The 16,827-nt window shown below is 47.5% G+C and overlaps 1 protein-coding gene across 3 annotated transcripts in view; it reads left to right on the top strand.

Annotated features, from left to right (window-relative positions):
• The first annotated feature begins 974 nt into the window (after positions 1–974).
• The window catches only part of LOC134343032 (GON-4-like protein), a 65,256-nt gene continuing 49,403 nt past the window's right edge, over positions 975–16,827 (top strand). For 2 of the 3 annotated variants that reach the window (XM_063041856.1, XM_063041854.1), the window contains exons 1-3: positions 1,453–1,502; positions 11,564–11,847; positions 14,375–14,593. In XM_063041856.1, coding sequence (XP_062897926.1) covers positions 11,589–11,847; positions 14,375–14,593 — 478 coding nt within the window. In that variant the 5' untranslated portion in view covers positions 1,453–1,502; positions 11,564–11,588. Of the gene's footprint in view, positions 1,097–1,452; positions 1,503–11,563; positions 11,848–14,374; positions 14,594–16,827 lie in introns of those variants that run through there. The other variant, XM_063041855.1, reaches the window with a different exon arrangement.

The raw sequence follows: 16,827 nt of genomic DNA, 5'->3' as shown, positions 1-16,827 counted from the left end.
TCAGGGCATCAAAGGATATGGTGAGAAGGCATGTGTATGGGATTGAGTGGGATCTGGGGTCGGCCGTGATGGAATGGTGGAGCAGACTTAATGGGTAGAATAGCCCAATTCTGCTGTTATGTCTTATGGCTGATTTATTATCTCCCTCAACCCTGTTCTCCTGCGTTCTCCCCATAACCAACACACACAACACGCTGGAGGAACTCAGCAGGTCGGGCAGCATCCGTGGAAAAGATCGGTCGACATTTCGGGCCGGAACCCTTCATCAGGACTGTAGAGGGAAGGGGCAGAGGCCCTATAAAGAAGGTGGGGGAAGGGTGGGAAGGAGAAGGCTGGTAGGTTCCAGGTGAAAACCAGTAAGGGGAAAGATAAAGGGGTGGGGGAGGGGAAGCGGGGAGGTGATAGGCAGGAAAGGTGAAGAAGGAATAGGGGAAAACACAGTGGGTAGTAGAAGGAGGAGGGACCATGATAGGCAGCTGGGGGAGGGGGCAGAGTGACATAGGGATAGGGGAAGGGAGGGAGAGGGAATTACCGGAAGTTGGAGAATTCTATGTTCATACCAAGGGGCTGGAGACTACCGAGACGGTATATGAGGTGTTGCTCCTCCAAACTGAGTCTAGCCTCAGCATGGCAGCAGAGGAGGCCATGTATGGACACTAGACTGTATATGAGGTGTTAATCCACCATCTCCCCATAACCCTTGGCACCCTTACTAATGAAGAACATACCAAACTCAGCTTTAAATATTTTGGCCTCCACTATCTGGAGCAATTAACTCCACAGATGCATCACACTTGGGCTGAAGAAATTCCTCCTCAGCTCTCTGCCTTGTATTCTGAAGCTGTGCTTACACTCTCCCACTATTGGAAACATCCTCTCCACGCCCACGCTATCTAGGCCTTTCAATATTCGATAGGTTTCAATAAGATCCCCCCTCATTGTTCTAAACTCTAGTGAGTACAGGCCCAGAGCCATCAAATGTCCTCATACTGTTAACTCTTTCATCTGAAGTCGTTGTTGAGCCGCGTTTGGCCGTGGCGTCTGCTCCCTGCCAGTAAACTGGAAGGCTGCTCTGTCAGCCCTGCTCTTGTAGCTGGTAAGTGCGGGTCGCCCCACAACACGACTTGTTATTCCAGAAGCAAATTCCTCTCCACTCGAGGGCATTGACTTAGAGCAGAGACAATACATTGCTTAAAATGCAACTAACTGCAATGAATTTATCGAGCTGGGGAAAACGAACGTTGCATTTGCGACTTGAACGTCGGTGTTTGCTTTCGACGGTTTACGAAATGTCAAGGGCTGGGGGTTTATGCCGAAACCACCGAGGAGCAACAAGGCGGCTGACGGGAAGCGGACCCGGAACGTTTGTTCGGGGCTCGAGTTGCAGCCGGTGGAGTCGGGAGGTTCGTCCGGCGCGGAGCTGGGGGGCCGGGGGGGGGGGTACCGGCGGAAACGGGGCGGCAGGAGTCGAGGAAACGGGCGGGAGATGTGGGGCTGCAAAGGTAATGGGATGGGGGGAGTGAGTGAAGAGGGAGGGAGGAAGAGAGGAGGGAGTTAGAGGGTGGAGGGTGTGGGGGGAAAAGGACAATGTGGAGGGTGTTTGGGGAGAAAAGGGAAGATATGGAGGAGGGGGTGTAGGGGTGTGAGGACTGGGGGGGATGTGGAATAGTATGGAGATGGGTGGGGGGTATCCCTAATTTAATAGAAAAGTGGTAGAAATTCATCTCCCCTCAGCATTCTCCAGACCTCATTCAAGATCCTTCCCACCCTTGAGGTTCCCTCCACTCTACATAATTCACCCCCCACCCAGACTGTCACCCCTTCAGCTCTTTCCTTTTATTCCCCCTCCCCTACATCTCTATCTCTGCTCCCACCCGTACACCCTCCCCTCTGAGATCCTGGGCGGTGTTGCCAGTATGTTCCAGCGCTGTGGGTTGTGTGGCGAGAATGGAAAAGCAAGGGGGTTCTGCCTTCAGACCAGAGAAGGTCACGGGGACATTTAACTAAAGTTTTCAAAATCGTAAGGAGTTTTGGTGGAGTGAATATGGAAAAATGAGTTGTTTCTTCAGTTAGTTGGGTTTGCTCGGGTGCTAAGGAACGCGAATGCAATATTGGTATTCATTTCGAGAGGACTAGAGTGTAATAGACAGGCTGAAATGCTGACGCTTTGTAATAAGATAATTGATAAATGTAAAGGGGGCATTAAATATCCTTGGGTGTCTTGGGGTACTACACAAAAACCTCTGTTGACCGTTTATATTTTTGTTTAATTAATCTGTACTTGATTATGGCTGTGTAGCTTATGGATCAACTTTAAAATGTTTCGATGTGATACAAGCACAGGTGTTAAATCTGTTGTGGTGCAGTAAAGCTCTGTTTCAGCTTTTCTGGTTGAAATGGGACAATTACCCTTACAGCTGCGGAGGATGAAGTTGTTGTTATCATACTGGGTTAACTTGAGGGGACAGAGAAATGATCACCCTCTGTTAAAGGTCTGTTGAAAAACTGTGGGGAACATCACAAGGGGAGTGTTTTTAGTTTGGGTGGCTGGGTTCTCATCACGCTAGGAATATGGGTTTGCTGGATTACACAATATGTTTCACTGTAGCTTTCTCGGTAACCCCACCGTGGTGTTTTCCAATGGCTTTAGCTGATTTTAGGTTGCATGGTTTAATGAAATCCAAGGATCTTGATTTGCCCGAGAGTCTGTTGGTTCACTAATATGTTAAAGAAAATTATTGAGATATGTTAACCATTTTTACTGATGGATCAAAAGATAATTTAACTAGGAATGTTGGAGTGGCTGTTTTTGTGCCTGAATTACAGGGAACAATAAAGAAACATCTTCCTAGCTATTTGTCAGTGTATACTGCAGAACTGGTTGCCATCATTTTGGGCTTACAGTGGGTGGAGGAAATCTGTCCTTACAAAGTTATAATTTGTTCAGATTCTTTATTTCGGTTTTGACTAGTCTTAAAACAGGTCGTTCTAGCAGTAGGTCAGATTTACTGCTGGAAGCTCTTCAAACTTTATTTCATATTCAAAGTATTGGTCTTCATGTCTTCTTGTGGGTCCCTGCACATAGAGGTGTTGAGGGGAATGAGCGGGTCGATTGTTTGGCCAAAAAGGCTGTTAAAAGTTCACCTGTGGATATCGACCTTCCACTGAGCAAATCAGAAGCGAAAGGGGTTGGTGGGGTGAAGAATGAGGGGATTCTGACAAGACCTGTTGGATAATGGGCATAAGGGGAGACACCTTTACAGAATACATCAAACTGTTGGATTGATGGGAGAAGGGGGTAAGATGAGAAGGGAAGGGATTATATTGACTTGATTTAGAATTGGGCATACTGTGCTTAATTATTCCTTATATCTTGTTGGAAAACATTACTCTGGGGTGTGTAGGTTTTATCATCATTATGAAACGGTTGAACATATTCTTTCACAATGTGAAGCATACAAGGTTGAGAGAAAGCAAATTCAGGCTGCACTACTAGCTTTGGGGATTGACAGTTTTCGCTTAAAAACTTTACTAAGTTATGGACGCAAGCGAGGAAATCTGCAGATGCTGGAAATTCAAGCAACACACATAAAAGTTGCTGGTGAACGCAGCAGGCCAGGCAGCATCTCTAGGAAGAGGTACAGTCGACGTTTTGGGCTGAGACCCTTCGTCTGTCCTGACGAAGGGTTATGGAAGTGACTTTAATTCACAATATTGTCTTTCATTATTTGCAATCTATGGGGCTTTTTGGGGTAACTCAGTTTAAATTGACTAAGAACTAGTAAGGGTTTTATTTCCCAGCTCTCTACACCACACTTGAGTTCAGTCGAAGGCGGTAATGCACCTTTAAGTTGGACTGCCAACCGCCATTAAAGGTCAGAAGAAGAGGCTTTGTAAGGTGTTGGTAAAACTGCATTTGGACTACTGTGAGCAGTTTTGGGCCTCTTAAGAACGTGCTGGCATTGGAGAGGGTCCAGCGGAGTTTCATGAGAATGATCTTGGGAATGAAAAGGTTTATGTATGAATGTTTAATAGCTCTGGGCCTGTACTTGATGGAGTTCAGAAGAATGAGGGTGGAATTTGATTGAAACCTATTGAATATTGAAAGGCCTAGATAGAGTGGATGTGGAGAGGATGCTTCCTATAGTGGGAGTCCAAGACCAGAAGGCACAGCCTCAGAATAGAAGGACATCTATTTACAACTGAGAAGCGGAGGAATTTCTTTAGCCAGAGGATGGTGAATCTGTGGAATTCATTGCCCCACAGACGGCTGTGGAGGCCAAGTCATTGTGTATATTTAAAGCAGAGATTTATAAGTTCTTGATTAGTGAGAGTATCACAGGCTGTGGGGAGAAGGCAGGAGAATGGGGTGGAGAGGGAAAATGAGTCATAATGGATGGTGGAGCCGTCGATTGGCCAAATGGTCAGTGTTGGGAACACTTCTTTTCATGTTATATGTCAATGATATAGATGACGGAATTGATGGCTTTGTGGCCAAGTTTGCAGATAGTTGGAGGGGCAGGTAGTATTGAGGAAACTTAGATTAGAATGGGCAAAGGAGTGACAGATGATATAGAAACATAGAAACATAGAAAATAGGTGCAGGAGTAGGCCATTCGGCCCTTCGAGCCTGCACCGCCATTTATTATGATCATGGCTGATCATCCAACTCAGAACCCTGCCCCAGCCTTCCCTCCATACCCCCTGATCCCCGTAGCCACAAGGGCCATATCTAACTCTCTCTTAAATATAGCCAATGAACTGGCCTCAACAGTTTGCTGTGGCAGAGAATTCCACAGATTCACCACTCTCTGTGTGAAGAAGTTTTTCCTAATCTCAGTCCTAAAAGGCTTCCCCTTTATCCTCAAACTGTGGCCCCTAGTTCTGGACTTCCCCAACATCGGGAACAATCTTCCTGCATCTAGCCTGTCCAATCCCTTTAGGATTTTATACGTTTCAATCAGATCCCCCCTCAATCTTCTAAATTCCAACGAGTACAAGCCCAGTTCATCCAGTCTTTCTTCATATGAAAGTCCTGCCATCCCAGGAATCAATCTGGTGAACCTTCTTTGTACTCCCTCTATGGCAAGGATGTCTTTCCTCAGATTAGGGGACCAAAACTGCACACAATACTCCAGGTGTGGTCTCACCAAGGCCTTGTACAACTGCAGTAGTACCTCCCTGCTCCTGTACTCGAATCCTCTCGCTATAAATGCCAACATACCATTCGCCTTTTTCACCGCCTGCTGTACCTGCATGCCCACTTTCAATGACTGGTGTATAACGACACCCAGGTCTCATTGCACCTCCCCTTTTCCTAATCGGCCACCATTCAGATAATAATCTGTTTTCCTATTTTTGCCACCAAAGTGGATAACTTCACATTTATCCACATTAAATTGCATCTGCCATGAATTTGCCCACTCACCCAACCTATCCAAGTCACTCTGCATCCTCTTAGCATCCTCCTCACAGCTAACACTGCCACCCAGCTTCGTGTCATCCGCAAACTTGGAGATGCTGCATTTAATTCCCTCATCCAAGTCATTAACATATATTGTAAACAACTGGGGTCCCAGCACTGAGCCTTGCGGTACCCCACTAGTCACCGCCTGCCATTCTGAAAAGGTCCCGTTTATTCCCACTCTTTGCTTCCTGTCTGCTAACCAATTCTCCATCCACATCAATACCTTACCCCCAATACCGTGTGCTTTAAGTTTGTACACTAATCTCCTGTGTGGGACCTTGTCAAACGCCTTTTGAAAATCCAAATATACCACATCCACTGGTTCTCCCCTATCCACTCTACTAGTTACATCCTCAAAAAATTCTATGAGATTCGTCAGACATGATTTTCCTTTCACAAATCCATGCTGACTTTGTCCGATGATTTCACCGCTTTCCAAATGTGCTGTTATCACATCTTTGATAACTGACTCCAGCAGTTTCCCCACCACCGACGTTAGGCTAACCGGTCTATAATTCCCCGGTTTCTCTCTCCCTCCTTTTTTAAAAAGTGGGGTTACATTAGCCACCCTCCAATCCTCAGGAACTAGTCCAGAATCTAAGGAGTTTTGAAAAATTATCACTAATGCATCCACTATTTCTTGGGCTACTTCCTTAAGCACTCTGGGATGCAGACCATCTGGCCCTGGGGATTTATCTGCCTTCAATCCCTTCAATTTACCTAACACCACTTCTCTACTAACATGTATTTTGCTCAGTTCCTCCATCTCACTGGACCCTCTGTCCCCTACTATTTCTGGAAGATTATTTATGTCCTCCTTAGTGAAGACAGAACCAAAGTAATTATTCAATTGGTCTGCCATGTCCTTGCTCCCCATAATCAATTCACCTGTTTCTGTCTGTAGGGGACCTACATTTGTCTTTACCAGTCTTTTCCTTTTTACATATCTATAAAAGCTTTTACAGTCAGTTTTTATGTTCCCTGCCAGTTTTCTCTCATAATCTTTTTTCCCCTTCCTAATTAAGCCCTTTGTCCTCCTCTGCTGAACTCTGAATTTCTCCCAGTCCTCAGGTGAGCCACTTTCTCTGGCTAATTTGTATGCTTCTTCTTTGGAATTGATACTATCCCTAATTTCTCTTGTCAGCCACGGGTGCACTACCTTCCTTGTTTTATTCTTTTGCCAAACTGGGATGAACAATTGTTGTAGTTCATCCATGCAACCTTTAAATGCTTGCCATTGCATATTCACCGTCAATCCTTTGAGTGTCATTTGCCAGTCTATCTTAGCTAATTCACGTCTCATACCTTCAAAGTTACCCCTCTTTAAGTTCAGAACCTTTGTTTCTGAATTAACTATGTCACTCTCCATCTTAATGAAGAATTCCACCATATTATGGTCACTCTTACCTAAGGGGCCTCTCACGACAAGATTGCTAATTAACCCTTCCTCATTGCTCAAAACCCAGTCCAGAATAGCCTGCTCTCTAGTTGGTTCCTCGACATGTTGGTTCAAAAAACCATCCCGCATACATTCCAAGAAATCCTCTTCCTCAGCACCTTTACCAATTTGGTTCACCCAATCTACATGTAGATTGAAGTCACCCATTATAACTGCTGTTCCTTTATTGCACACATTTCTAATTTCCTGTTTAATACCATCTCTGACCTCACTACTACTGTTAGGTGTCCTGTACACAATTCCCACCAGCGTCTTCTGCCCCTTAGTGTTACGCAGCTCTACCCATATCGATTCCACATCTTCCCGGCTTATGTCCTTCCTTTCTATTGCATTAATCTCTTCTTTAACCAGCAATGCCACCCCACCTCCCCTTCCTTCAAGTCTATCCCTCCTGAATATTGAATATCCCTGAACGTTGAGCTCCCATCCTTGGTCACCCTGGAGCCATGTCTCTGTGATCCCAACTATATCATAATCATTAATAACAATCTGCACTTTCAATTCATCCACCTTGTTACGAATGCTCCTGGCATTGACACACAAAGCCTTCAGGCGCTCTTTTACAGCTCTCTTAGCCCTTCTTGATGCTTGCCTTGGATTTGTCGGCCTGCCACTTTTACTTTTCTCCTTTGTACTTTTTGCTTCTACCCTCACTTTACACCCCTCTGTCTCTCTGCACTGGTTCCCATCCCCCTGTTGTGAACTAACCTCCTCACGCCTAGCCTCTTTAATTTGATTCCCTCTTTAATTTGATTAGTGCTGGGAAGTGTATGGTAATGCACTTTGGTAGAAGGAATAAAGGCAAAGACTATTTTTTAAATGGGGAATTAATTCAAAAATCAGACGTACAAAGGGGTTTGGGAGCCCTCGTGCAAGATTCCCTAAAGGTTAACCTGCAGGTTGTGTCAGTGGTGGGAAAGGCAAATGAGATGTTAGCATTCATTTCAAGGGGACTGGAGTATAAAAGCAAAGATGTAATACTGAGGCTTTAGAAGGCATTGGCCAATCTATACTTAGAGTATTGTGAGCAGTTTTTGCTTCCTTACTGAAGAAAGAACGTGCTGGCATTGGAGAAGGTTCAGAGAGTCTTTACGGGAGTTATCCTGGGAATGAAAATCCTGCATGTGAGGAGCGTTTGCTGGCCCTGGGCCTGTACTCACTGGAGTTTATTGAAAAACCTTGATAGAGTGGGCACAGGGAAGGTGTTCCCTGTAGTGGGGGAGCCTAGGACCAAAGAGCACAGCCTCAGAATAGAACAGGTGAGGACACACTTCTTTAGCCAGAGAGTGGTAAATCTGTGGAATCCATTGCCCTAGCCGGGCTGTAGAGACCAAGTCACTTGGTATGTTTAAAGAAAAAGTTGCTAGGTTCTTGATTAGTAAGGTTATGGGGAGAAGACAGGAGAGAGAGAGGTTGAGAGGGAAAGCAGATCAGAGCGAGCAGACTCAATAGGCCTAATTCTGGCCCTATTTATTATAGTCTTAGAAGGCAATCAAGGCAAGAAGACTTAAAAGGGTGTGCCTTTGACTCTGAATGGCAGTAGTTGGAAACGGACCTGGGTGAATACTGGAAGGCAAGTTACTTACAGATAATTGTGGTGGAAATGGAGGACCAATTGCAGGGTTCCAGCAAAGAGCAAGCACAGGCACAATGGATCAAATGGACTCCTCGTTGATCTTGGTGTGTAAAACAAAGGAGGGGTGACTTTATTTCAAGCCTGTAAGGGGACTTGACGGTAGATGTTGAGGTGTTTCCACTGGTGGGGTTGTCACAACAAGAGGACAGTTGCTAGATTAGAAGCTGGTCATTTCAATCTGAGGCATGGAGAACTTTCTCATCGCAGACCTGAGGGCAACTCTTTCCACCCCGGCAATGGTCAGTATACGGTACAAAAGGTGCTACAGGTGGTAAATAAGCAACAATGAAAAGAATGTTGGAGTTGTACATGGACAGGATGGGGATGTGGGGAAATAAGACCAACTGAGTTAGGCACAAGAGGTTCTGCAGATGCTGGTAATCTGAGCAACACACGCACACGAAATGCTGGAGGAACTCAGCAGGTCAGAGCATCTATGGGGTAGAATAAATCGTTGACATTTTGGGCAGAGACCTTTTATTAGGACTCTCATCCTAAAACGTTGACTGTTTATTCCCCTCCATAGATGCTGCCGGACCTGCTGAGTTCCTCCAGCATTTTGTGTGTGCTGCTCTGTTAGACGTCATAAGAGAAGAGACAACGCCTCTACTTTCTTGGAAGGTTGCACAGATTTGGCATATCATCTAAAACTTAGAGAAACTTCTGTAGATGCACAGTGGAGATTTGGTATGGAGATACCAGCTCTCAAGAATGGGAAACCCTCCAAACAGTACTGTGTACAGCCCAGTCCGTCACAGGCAAAGCCCTTCCCACCGCTGAGCACATCTACAAGGAGTGCTGCCACAAGGTTGGTTGTTCGTCCATCGTTGACGTCGATGAGGACCTCGACACCATTATGATGGTGTCGAGACTAGTGCGTGATTTGGATTTAAGTGAGGGAGAGTTGCGCAGCGTCAGCCTCACTCTCTCTTCCCAATTCCCATCTGGATCCAGTGGCAAGACAGAGTCGAGATGGCTGGAGATGGGACTAGGCGCAGTGGATGACCGGGACGTTTTCTGTGTCTTGTCTTGCTCTACACGTTCCACGACGCTTGCAGAGACCGCTTTCTTGACCGTTGGACCTTCCATTGGTCTCGTCCACTCAATCCGCCGGAGTCTGTCTTCACATGCTGGGATGGACAACTCCCTATCACACCGAGGGTTTGAGACCCGTCAGCTACCCTCACCTGGTTTAGCTGGCTTGTCGAAACCGTTGCCCGGGGTGTGGCCGCTGTCGCATGCAAACAGCTATGGGGAGCCACAGGTGAGAGCTGAGTGCCAGGTGGGGACCAAAGGTGGACAAACCGCCCTGAAAAGGACGTGACATGTTCCCCCACCAGAGGTGCTACCCCTCCCTGACACCCCATGCTGCCACAAGAAAGCAGCGTCCATCATCGAGCACCCCACCCCACCTCCCTCCACTCCCTACCATCCAGACCATGCTCTCTCCTCACGGTCTCCATCAGGCTGGAGGTACGGGAGCCTCAGGTCCCACACCAGCAGGATCAGGAACAGTGAACACCCCTCAGTAATCCGGCTCCTGAACCAGTGTGGATAACTTCACTCACCTCAGCTCTGAACTGATTCCACAACCGACGGACTCACTTTCAAGGATTCTACAACCTGCCTCCGTACTATTTATTTATTTTCTACTTGCACAGTTTGTCTTCTTTTGCACTTTGTGTGACGGTCTGTGCATAGTTTTTAAAGATTGCTCAATGACATTTCCAGTACAGAGGTATAGGAGGAGGAGAAGATGGCGACACGACGCAGCTCGCAGCGGCCACTCCGGTGGTGATGTCTGTTATTTGTCAAGTAGGTTGCCGTGCACAATCCTGATTTGATGGAGATGGACGTGAGAGCACGGAGGAACATCTGGTGAAACTTCTGAAATGCCTGCTTCGCTGCTGCTGCTACTGTGTGATCCAGAATCTCCGGAGGGGAAGGCCCCGAGTCCTCGGCTTTGCTTGTTGCTCGGCGGCTGGGGCGGGGTTGAATCGCTCGGCAGAGGATGGTGCTCGGAGAGGCTGTGTTGGAGGGGCTGGTCGGAGGCTTGAAGTTTTCGGACAGACTCAGAGTCCGCTGCGGTCGGGTGCTTCCAATGGTGCTACATCGGCAAGTTGCCGGTGCTTGGAGGTTCATAGCAGGGAGAGTTCCTCCCTTCTGCCGTCTGCGTGAGATGATGAGTCTATCGGGACTTTGAGACTTTTTTTTACTGTGCCCATGGTCTGCTCTTTATCAAATTATGGTATTGCTTTGCATTGTTGTAATTATATAGTTTTGTCAGTTTTAGTCTTGGTTTATCCTGTGTTTTCTTGTGATATCATTCTGGAGGAACGTATCATTTTTTAATGCATGCATTTCTAAATGACAATAAACGAGGACTGAGTGTCCTCATAATCTAAATCTAATCTAAATATAGGAGACTGAAATAATTGTGACTCCAGATTCAGTGCAGCACAAAAAAACACACTTAAGATAAAGAACACAATAATTTTTTAAAAAACAGAATAAATACCTGTAATAGCTTCTAATCACAGGCTGTTTGTATGTACATAAAGTGGCACGATGCAGGAGTGTGTGTACATAAGGTGACTGACAGGAAATGATAAAGGATTGGTGGGGGGGTGGTGTGAATCCATTGTATTTCTACTGTGAATGCCTGCAAAAAGATGAACCTCAAGGTCGTATACAGTGGCGTGTATGTATTTTGATAACGTAGTTTGAAGACAGGTTGAAGGGCCTTTATCCGTACCGTATGACTCCAGTGTCTGGAATCTTCTGCCCCAGGGGATAGATCATTAGGTATGTTCTAAGTTGGAGTGGGTAAGTAACTTATAGATTGAGGAATTTGAGGACACTAGGGAGCTGGTGCAGAAGATTAGTTGGGAGTCAGTGTAGATTCGGTGACGAGGCAGGACTGAAAGGCCAAATGGCCACCTCATGACGTCCACGTTATCCAAGCTCTCTGTCCTCATCGCGACGTGCTTTCTCTCCACAGACTAGCCCGGGGGGAGGAGTGGGAGATGCTGCCGGCCGAGAAGAGGAAGGCGGTCTCCGCGCCGCCTTCTCCGCAGAGGGCGAAGGCCGCCCGGACGGACGAGCAGACGAGCCCACTGTCTGACCCCGGCGGGGTGGACCGCCCTGCAGCTGCACGGCAGGTGGCCCCCTGCCACCGGGAGGATGGAGAGGAGGAGGAGGGGGAGGCTGGCCAGTGTCCCGGAGCTGAGCACCAGCCAGCGGAGCTGACATCCCCAGAGGACAGTGAAGCCCACAGGCAGGCAGGTGAGGACCAGTCAGGACGGGGGCACGTCGTTAGTGTGCCCCGGGCACTCCATGGCACTGGGGTAATACCATTTTCATTGCAATGTCAGAGGGTGTTTTGTGGCGAGCAGAATCCTATCCTCAGTCGCCCGATGGTGCTGGGTGAGGGAGTGAACCGTTGACATTCTCCCTGCCGTAGTAGAAGAGACCTTGGCTAAGCATGTCACTGAAAGATGGGACCATTCCACCGGGCCCCCTCTTCGTCACCCCTCCCATGGTGCAAGGCGCCTGCCCGGTGGGAGCTGTGAGAAGACGGCGTGGCCTGATGGTGCGGATCTTTGACGATGGACGTTGCCTTCTCGAGGCAGCGCCTCCTGCAGACACGACCGATGGTGGGGAGGGATGCGCCCGTGGTGCTTCGGGCAGAGTCTGCTGCTCGCCGAAACTTTTTGCATTCCTGTGCATTGAAATTGATACAACCGGCCGGTATATCTGTTGAAGACTGTTCAGTGACAAGCTGTACCTCCTTAATAGGAATCATTGAGGAAAAAAAAAATCAGCAAAACAGGCCCTTCAGCCTATCTAGTGTAGTACTGACCTCGATGCCGATCTAAGCAAGCCCTACTTGCCTGTGTTCGGCTCATACCCCTCTTTACCTGGGGTCCATTATTTAATGGTATTGGTTCGTGGCATATGTGGAAACCCCTGCTCTAAACCTTCCCTCTCCATGTATCTGACCAAGTGACTTTTAATTGGTACTGTACTTGGCTCAACCACTTCCTCTGGCAGCTCAACTGATATACCGATCGCCCTCAGTAGACCACCAGTTACCCATTGGGCTCTTTATAAATCTCTCCCCTTTCATCATAAACCTGTGCTCTCTGTTTTTTGATTCCCAGACCTGGGGAAAAAGACTGAACATTTGCCCAATCCATGCCCTCATTATTTAAATAATAATCTCTACAAGATCATATATGTAATTTTTCTGGTTCCTTAAGGTTGTTATAGCTGGGAGCGGTAGTGTGGACTGGCTCCCCCTACTTATAAACTGCTCCCAATGGCATCCACCTCAAATAGCCTCTGATAACCAAGTCCAGCTCCTGGCCTTCACGTGTGGCTTAGTTACTAAGCCCAGCAGAACCATTTCTACTGATAGAAGAGGCAAAGGTGGATTACTGGCACCTTAAAACCAGTCGCTTTGGGCAGATGGGGCTCATCTGCTGTGGTTGGCGGCTCATCTAGGAGAAGGAAAACTCTGATCTCAAACCTCCGTTCCCTTGCGGCTATACCCACTCATGGGGAAGGCTTTGGGAGTAAACCCCAAGGAAAAATATGGAGTTAGAGCCCCTAAGGCAGTCCTATGTTGAGTTCACTGCTGACTGGCAACTGTTACGATGCCATTGGTGTCAAACTGTATCGGTCTCTGCTGTTCCTGTGGATTCATCAGCTGGGGGAGTCTGCTGCATGGGCAGCAGCTTACTCTCCATATCGCACTGCCCTGGCTTGTGTATCACAGTGACAGCAACATCCAGCGGAGGGCCTCAATAATCTCTATAAGATCATCTTTTGTTTTCTCGGCTCCATTCAATAAAGTCCCAACCTGCTCAACCTCTCCCTATAACTCAGTCCCTCAAGTTGCAGTAACAGAATCTCCTCTACATTCTTTCCAGCTTAATAGCATCTTTCCTGTAGCAGGGTGACCAAAACTGCACACATTAATTCGGCCTCACTAACATCTTGTAGAAAGCAGTATCAGTCATCAGGAACCCCGACCATCCAGACCAATGCTCTCTTCTCACTGCTGTAATGAAGGAGGTATAGGAGCCTCAGGACTCTCACTACCAGGTTCAGGAACAGTCATTACCCCTCAACCTGGCTCTTGAACCAAAGTGGATAACTTCACTCACCCCAATGCTGAATTATTCCCACAACCTATGGACCCACTTTCAAGGACTCTTCATGTTATGTTCTTGATATCTATTGTTTATTTATTATTAATATTTTTTCTTTATGTGTTTGCTCAGTTTGTCTTTTGCACACTGGTCGTTTGTCCGTGTTGTGTGTTTTTTCATTTATTCTATCATGTTTCTTTGTATTTACTGTAAGTGTGCACGAAAGTGAATCTCAGGGTAGTATACGGTGACTTTGATAATAAATTTGCTTTCCTAATTTTCATACTCAGTGCCCTGATTAATGAAGCCATTGTGTCAAACACATCCATCAACCTGTCTACCTGCGATGCAACTTTCCAGGAACTATGTACTTTTACTTCTCAGTCCTCTTCTACAATACTCCCCAAGGCCTCACCTAGCCTGATTTGTTGATACAACACCTGCCCTTATCAGAATTGAGCCTATTTGCCATTCCTCAGTCCACATCTCCAGCTGATTAAACCCCCCACCCCGGTAAGACGCTGGTATGCGAGGATCCCAGCGAGAAATTCTGGGGACATCAAAGCTGAACAGAGCTGTGTTCCTCTAGGTTTCTTCTGATGGCCCCTCTGCTTGCTTGAGAGTCCTTTACCTTGCACTGTGCTGTCTTCCTTCAGGCACATCCACCCCTGACAGCTGGGAGGGGACACCTCCTGCAATCGCAGGTCCCTCCGGGAACGCGGCTTCCCCGAAACTAGAGAGCCAGCTGACTGCCCAGGGCAGCCCTGAGCTGGATGCGAGTCAGGGGCTGAGAGAAGGACCGCCCACCCCACAGGGAGCTGCTGCCAGCGACAACGAGAAGGACGAAGGCGAGAGGGAGCTGATCATCACAATCGGTAGGTCATGTAATCATGGGCTGGGTGGGGTGGAGTGGGGGCGGTTGGAATAGAGTACAGATCCTCCCTGGGCAACAACAGGGAACTGTTTGAATCCAGAAATTTGGCTGCCACGCTATATTTAAACAACAGCACGGGCAACCAGAACATTTAACTCAACAATTCAGAATTCTTTACGAGATTCAATGATATTGTAGTTGCCACGAACGTACTGTGTGTGGGATCAAACAGCGGTTTATTTCATCCAGCATTTCAGAAGCATACACTCAGTGGCCACTATATTACATACAGATGCTCCTTAAAGCGAATATCTGATCAGCCAATCACGTGGCAGCAACTCAATGCATAAAAGCATGCAGACGTGGTCAAGAGGTTCGGACCAAACATCAGAACGGGGAAGAAATGTGACCTAAGTGACTTTGACCATTTGGTGCCAGTTAGGGTGGTTTGACTATCTCAGAAACGGCTGATCTCCTGAGACTTTCACACACAACAGAATGGTGCGAAAAACAGGAAAAAAGTTGAGTGGCAGTTTTGTGGGCGAAAATGCTTCGTTAATGAGAGGAATCGGAGGAGAGCAGCCGGACTTGTTCAGGCTGGTGTGCAGAAGAGCATCTCTGAATACACAACATCTCAAACTTTGAAGTGGATGAGGTACAGCAGCAAAAGACCATGAACTCACAGTAAGTGGTCGCTGTATAAAGTCACTAATAAAGTGACAATTGAGTCTAGAAAGTGTATTGTGATCTTGGCAGAAGATGCCTGCAGCCTCACTTCAGCCAGCGGGTCTCCCAGACGCTCCCCCTGTGTGTATAGGGGGCTGTCCGTAAGTCTGGAGTTTGTAACTTGGGAAAGACCTTATTGTACTAAGGGACAATTCAAAACTGTGGGATAGAAGCTGTCCTTGAGCCTGGTGGTTTGTGTTCTCAGGGTTTTGTATCTTCTACCTGATGGGAGAGGGGAGAAGAGAGAATGCCCGGGGTGAGTGGGATCCTTGATTCTGCTGGCCGCAGGAAGTGTGGACAGAGTCCATGGAGGTGCTGCTCGTTCCTGTGACGTGCTGGGCTGTGCCCACCACTGCAGTATCTTGTGGTCATATCCAGACCAGTTGCTGAACTGACCCATGGTGATTCCAGACTGGATGCTTTCTGTGGTGTACTTGTGAAAGTTGGTGAGGGTCAGCGGGTGCATGCTGAATTTCCTTAGCCTCCTGGGGAAGTAGAGCTGCCTGTGACGTCCATGTGGTTAGACCAGGACAAGGTACTGGTGATGTTGATGCCTCGGAACCGGAAACTCCCAGCTCGCAATCTCTGCCCCATTGATGTAGATGGGGAGCATGTGCACTGCCCCCTTCCTACCTGAAACCAATGGCCAGCTCTTTTGTTTGGCTGACTTTGAGAAAAATGTAACGGGAAAGTCAAATACAATTTATGTTTAACTAAAGAGTTGGCATGGTTTCAGCTGACAGAATGGATCTGTTTCTATACTGTACGGCTTGGTAAAAGGCGTCTCTGTTTAAAAATAGAGGCACCCATTGAAGACTGCATTGAAGCAACAGGTTTTCTGTCAGAGGGTGGCGAGACTTTTGGGCAGACATAGTTCGATTCTTGAGAAGTGAGGGTGGGGTGTGGTTATTGGGGACGCAGGACTGCAAGATTGAGATTATAAACATGAGAAATTCTGCAGGTCCTGGAAATCCAAAGCTATGGGCACAAAATGCTGGAGGAACTCAACAGGCCAGGCCTGTTGAAGGGAATTAAGAGACAAAGGCCGAGACCCCGAATCAGGACTGGAAAGGAAAGGGTAGAAGCCAGCATAAGAAGGTGGTGGTGAGGGGGGTGGGGTAGAGGAGTACAGGTGATGGCTGTGAGACCAGGTGAGGGAGAAGGTGGGTGGGTGATGGAGTGGGGATGAAGTAAGGATGTAGGAAGTGAGGAAAAAGGCTGAAGAAGGGGTCTGATGGGAGAGGACAGAGGACCATGAAGGAAGAGGAAGGAGGAGGGGCACCAGAGGAAGGTGATGGGCAGGTGAGGAGTGAGAGAGAAATCAGAATGAAGAATGGATAAAAGGAAGAGGAGGGATGGGGGAGAAATTATGGACATTGGAGAAATCGATGTTGATACTATCAGGTTGGAGGCTACCCAGACAGAATGCGAGGTGTTGCTCCTCCAGCCTGAGTTTGGCCTCCCTCATCATGGCAGTAGAGAAGGCCGTGGACAGACACATCAGAATGG

This window comes from Mobula hypostoma, chromosome 2, assembly GCF_963921235.1.
Source record: "Mobula hypostoma chromosome 2, sMobHyp1.1, whole genome shotgun sequence".
In the NCBI taxonomy this organism is placed as follows: domain Eukaryota; kingdom Metazoa; phylum Chordata; class Chondrichthyes; order Myliobatiformes; family Myliobatidae; genus Mobula; species Mobula hypostoma.
The sequence above is the reverse complement of the archived record's forward strand: the minus strand, read 5'-3'. Positions and strand labels throughout refer to the sequence as shown.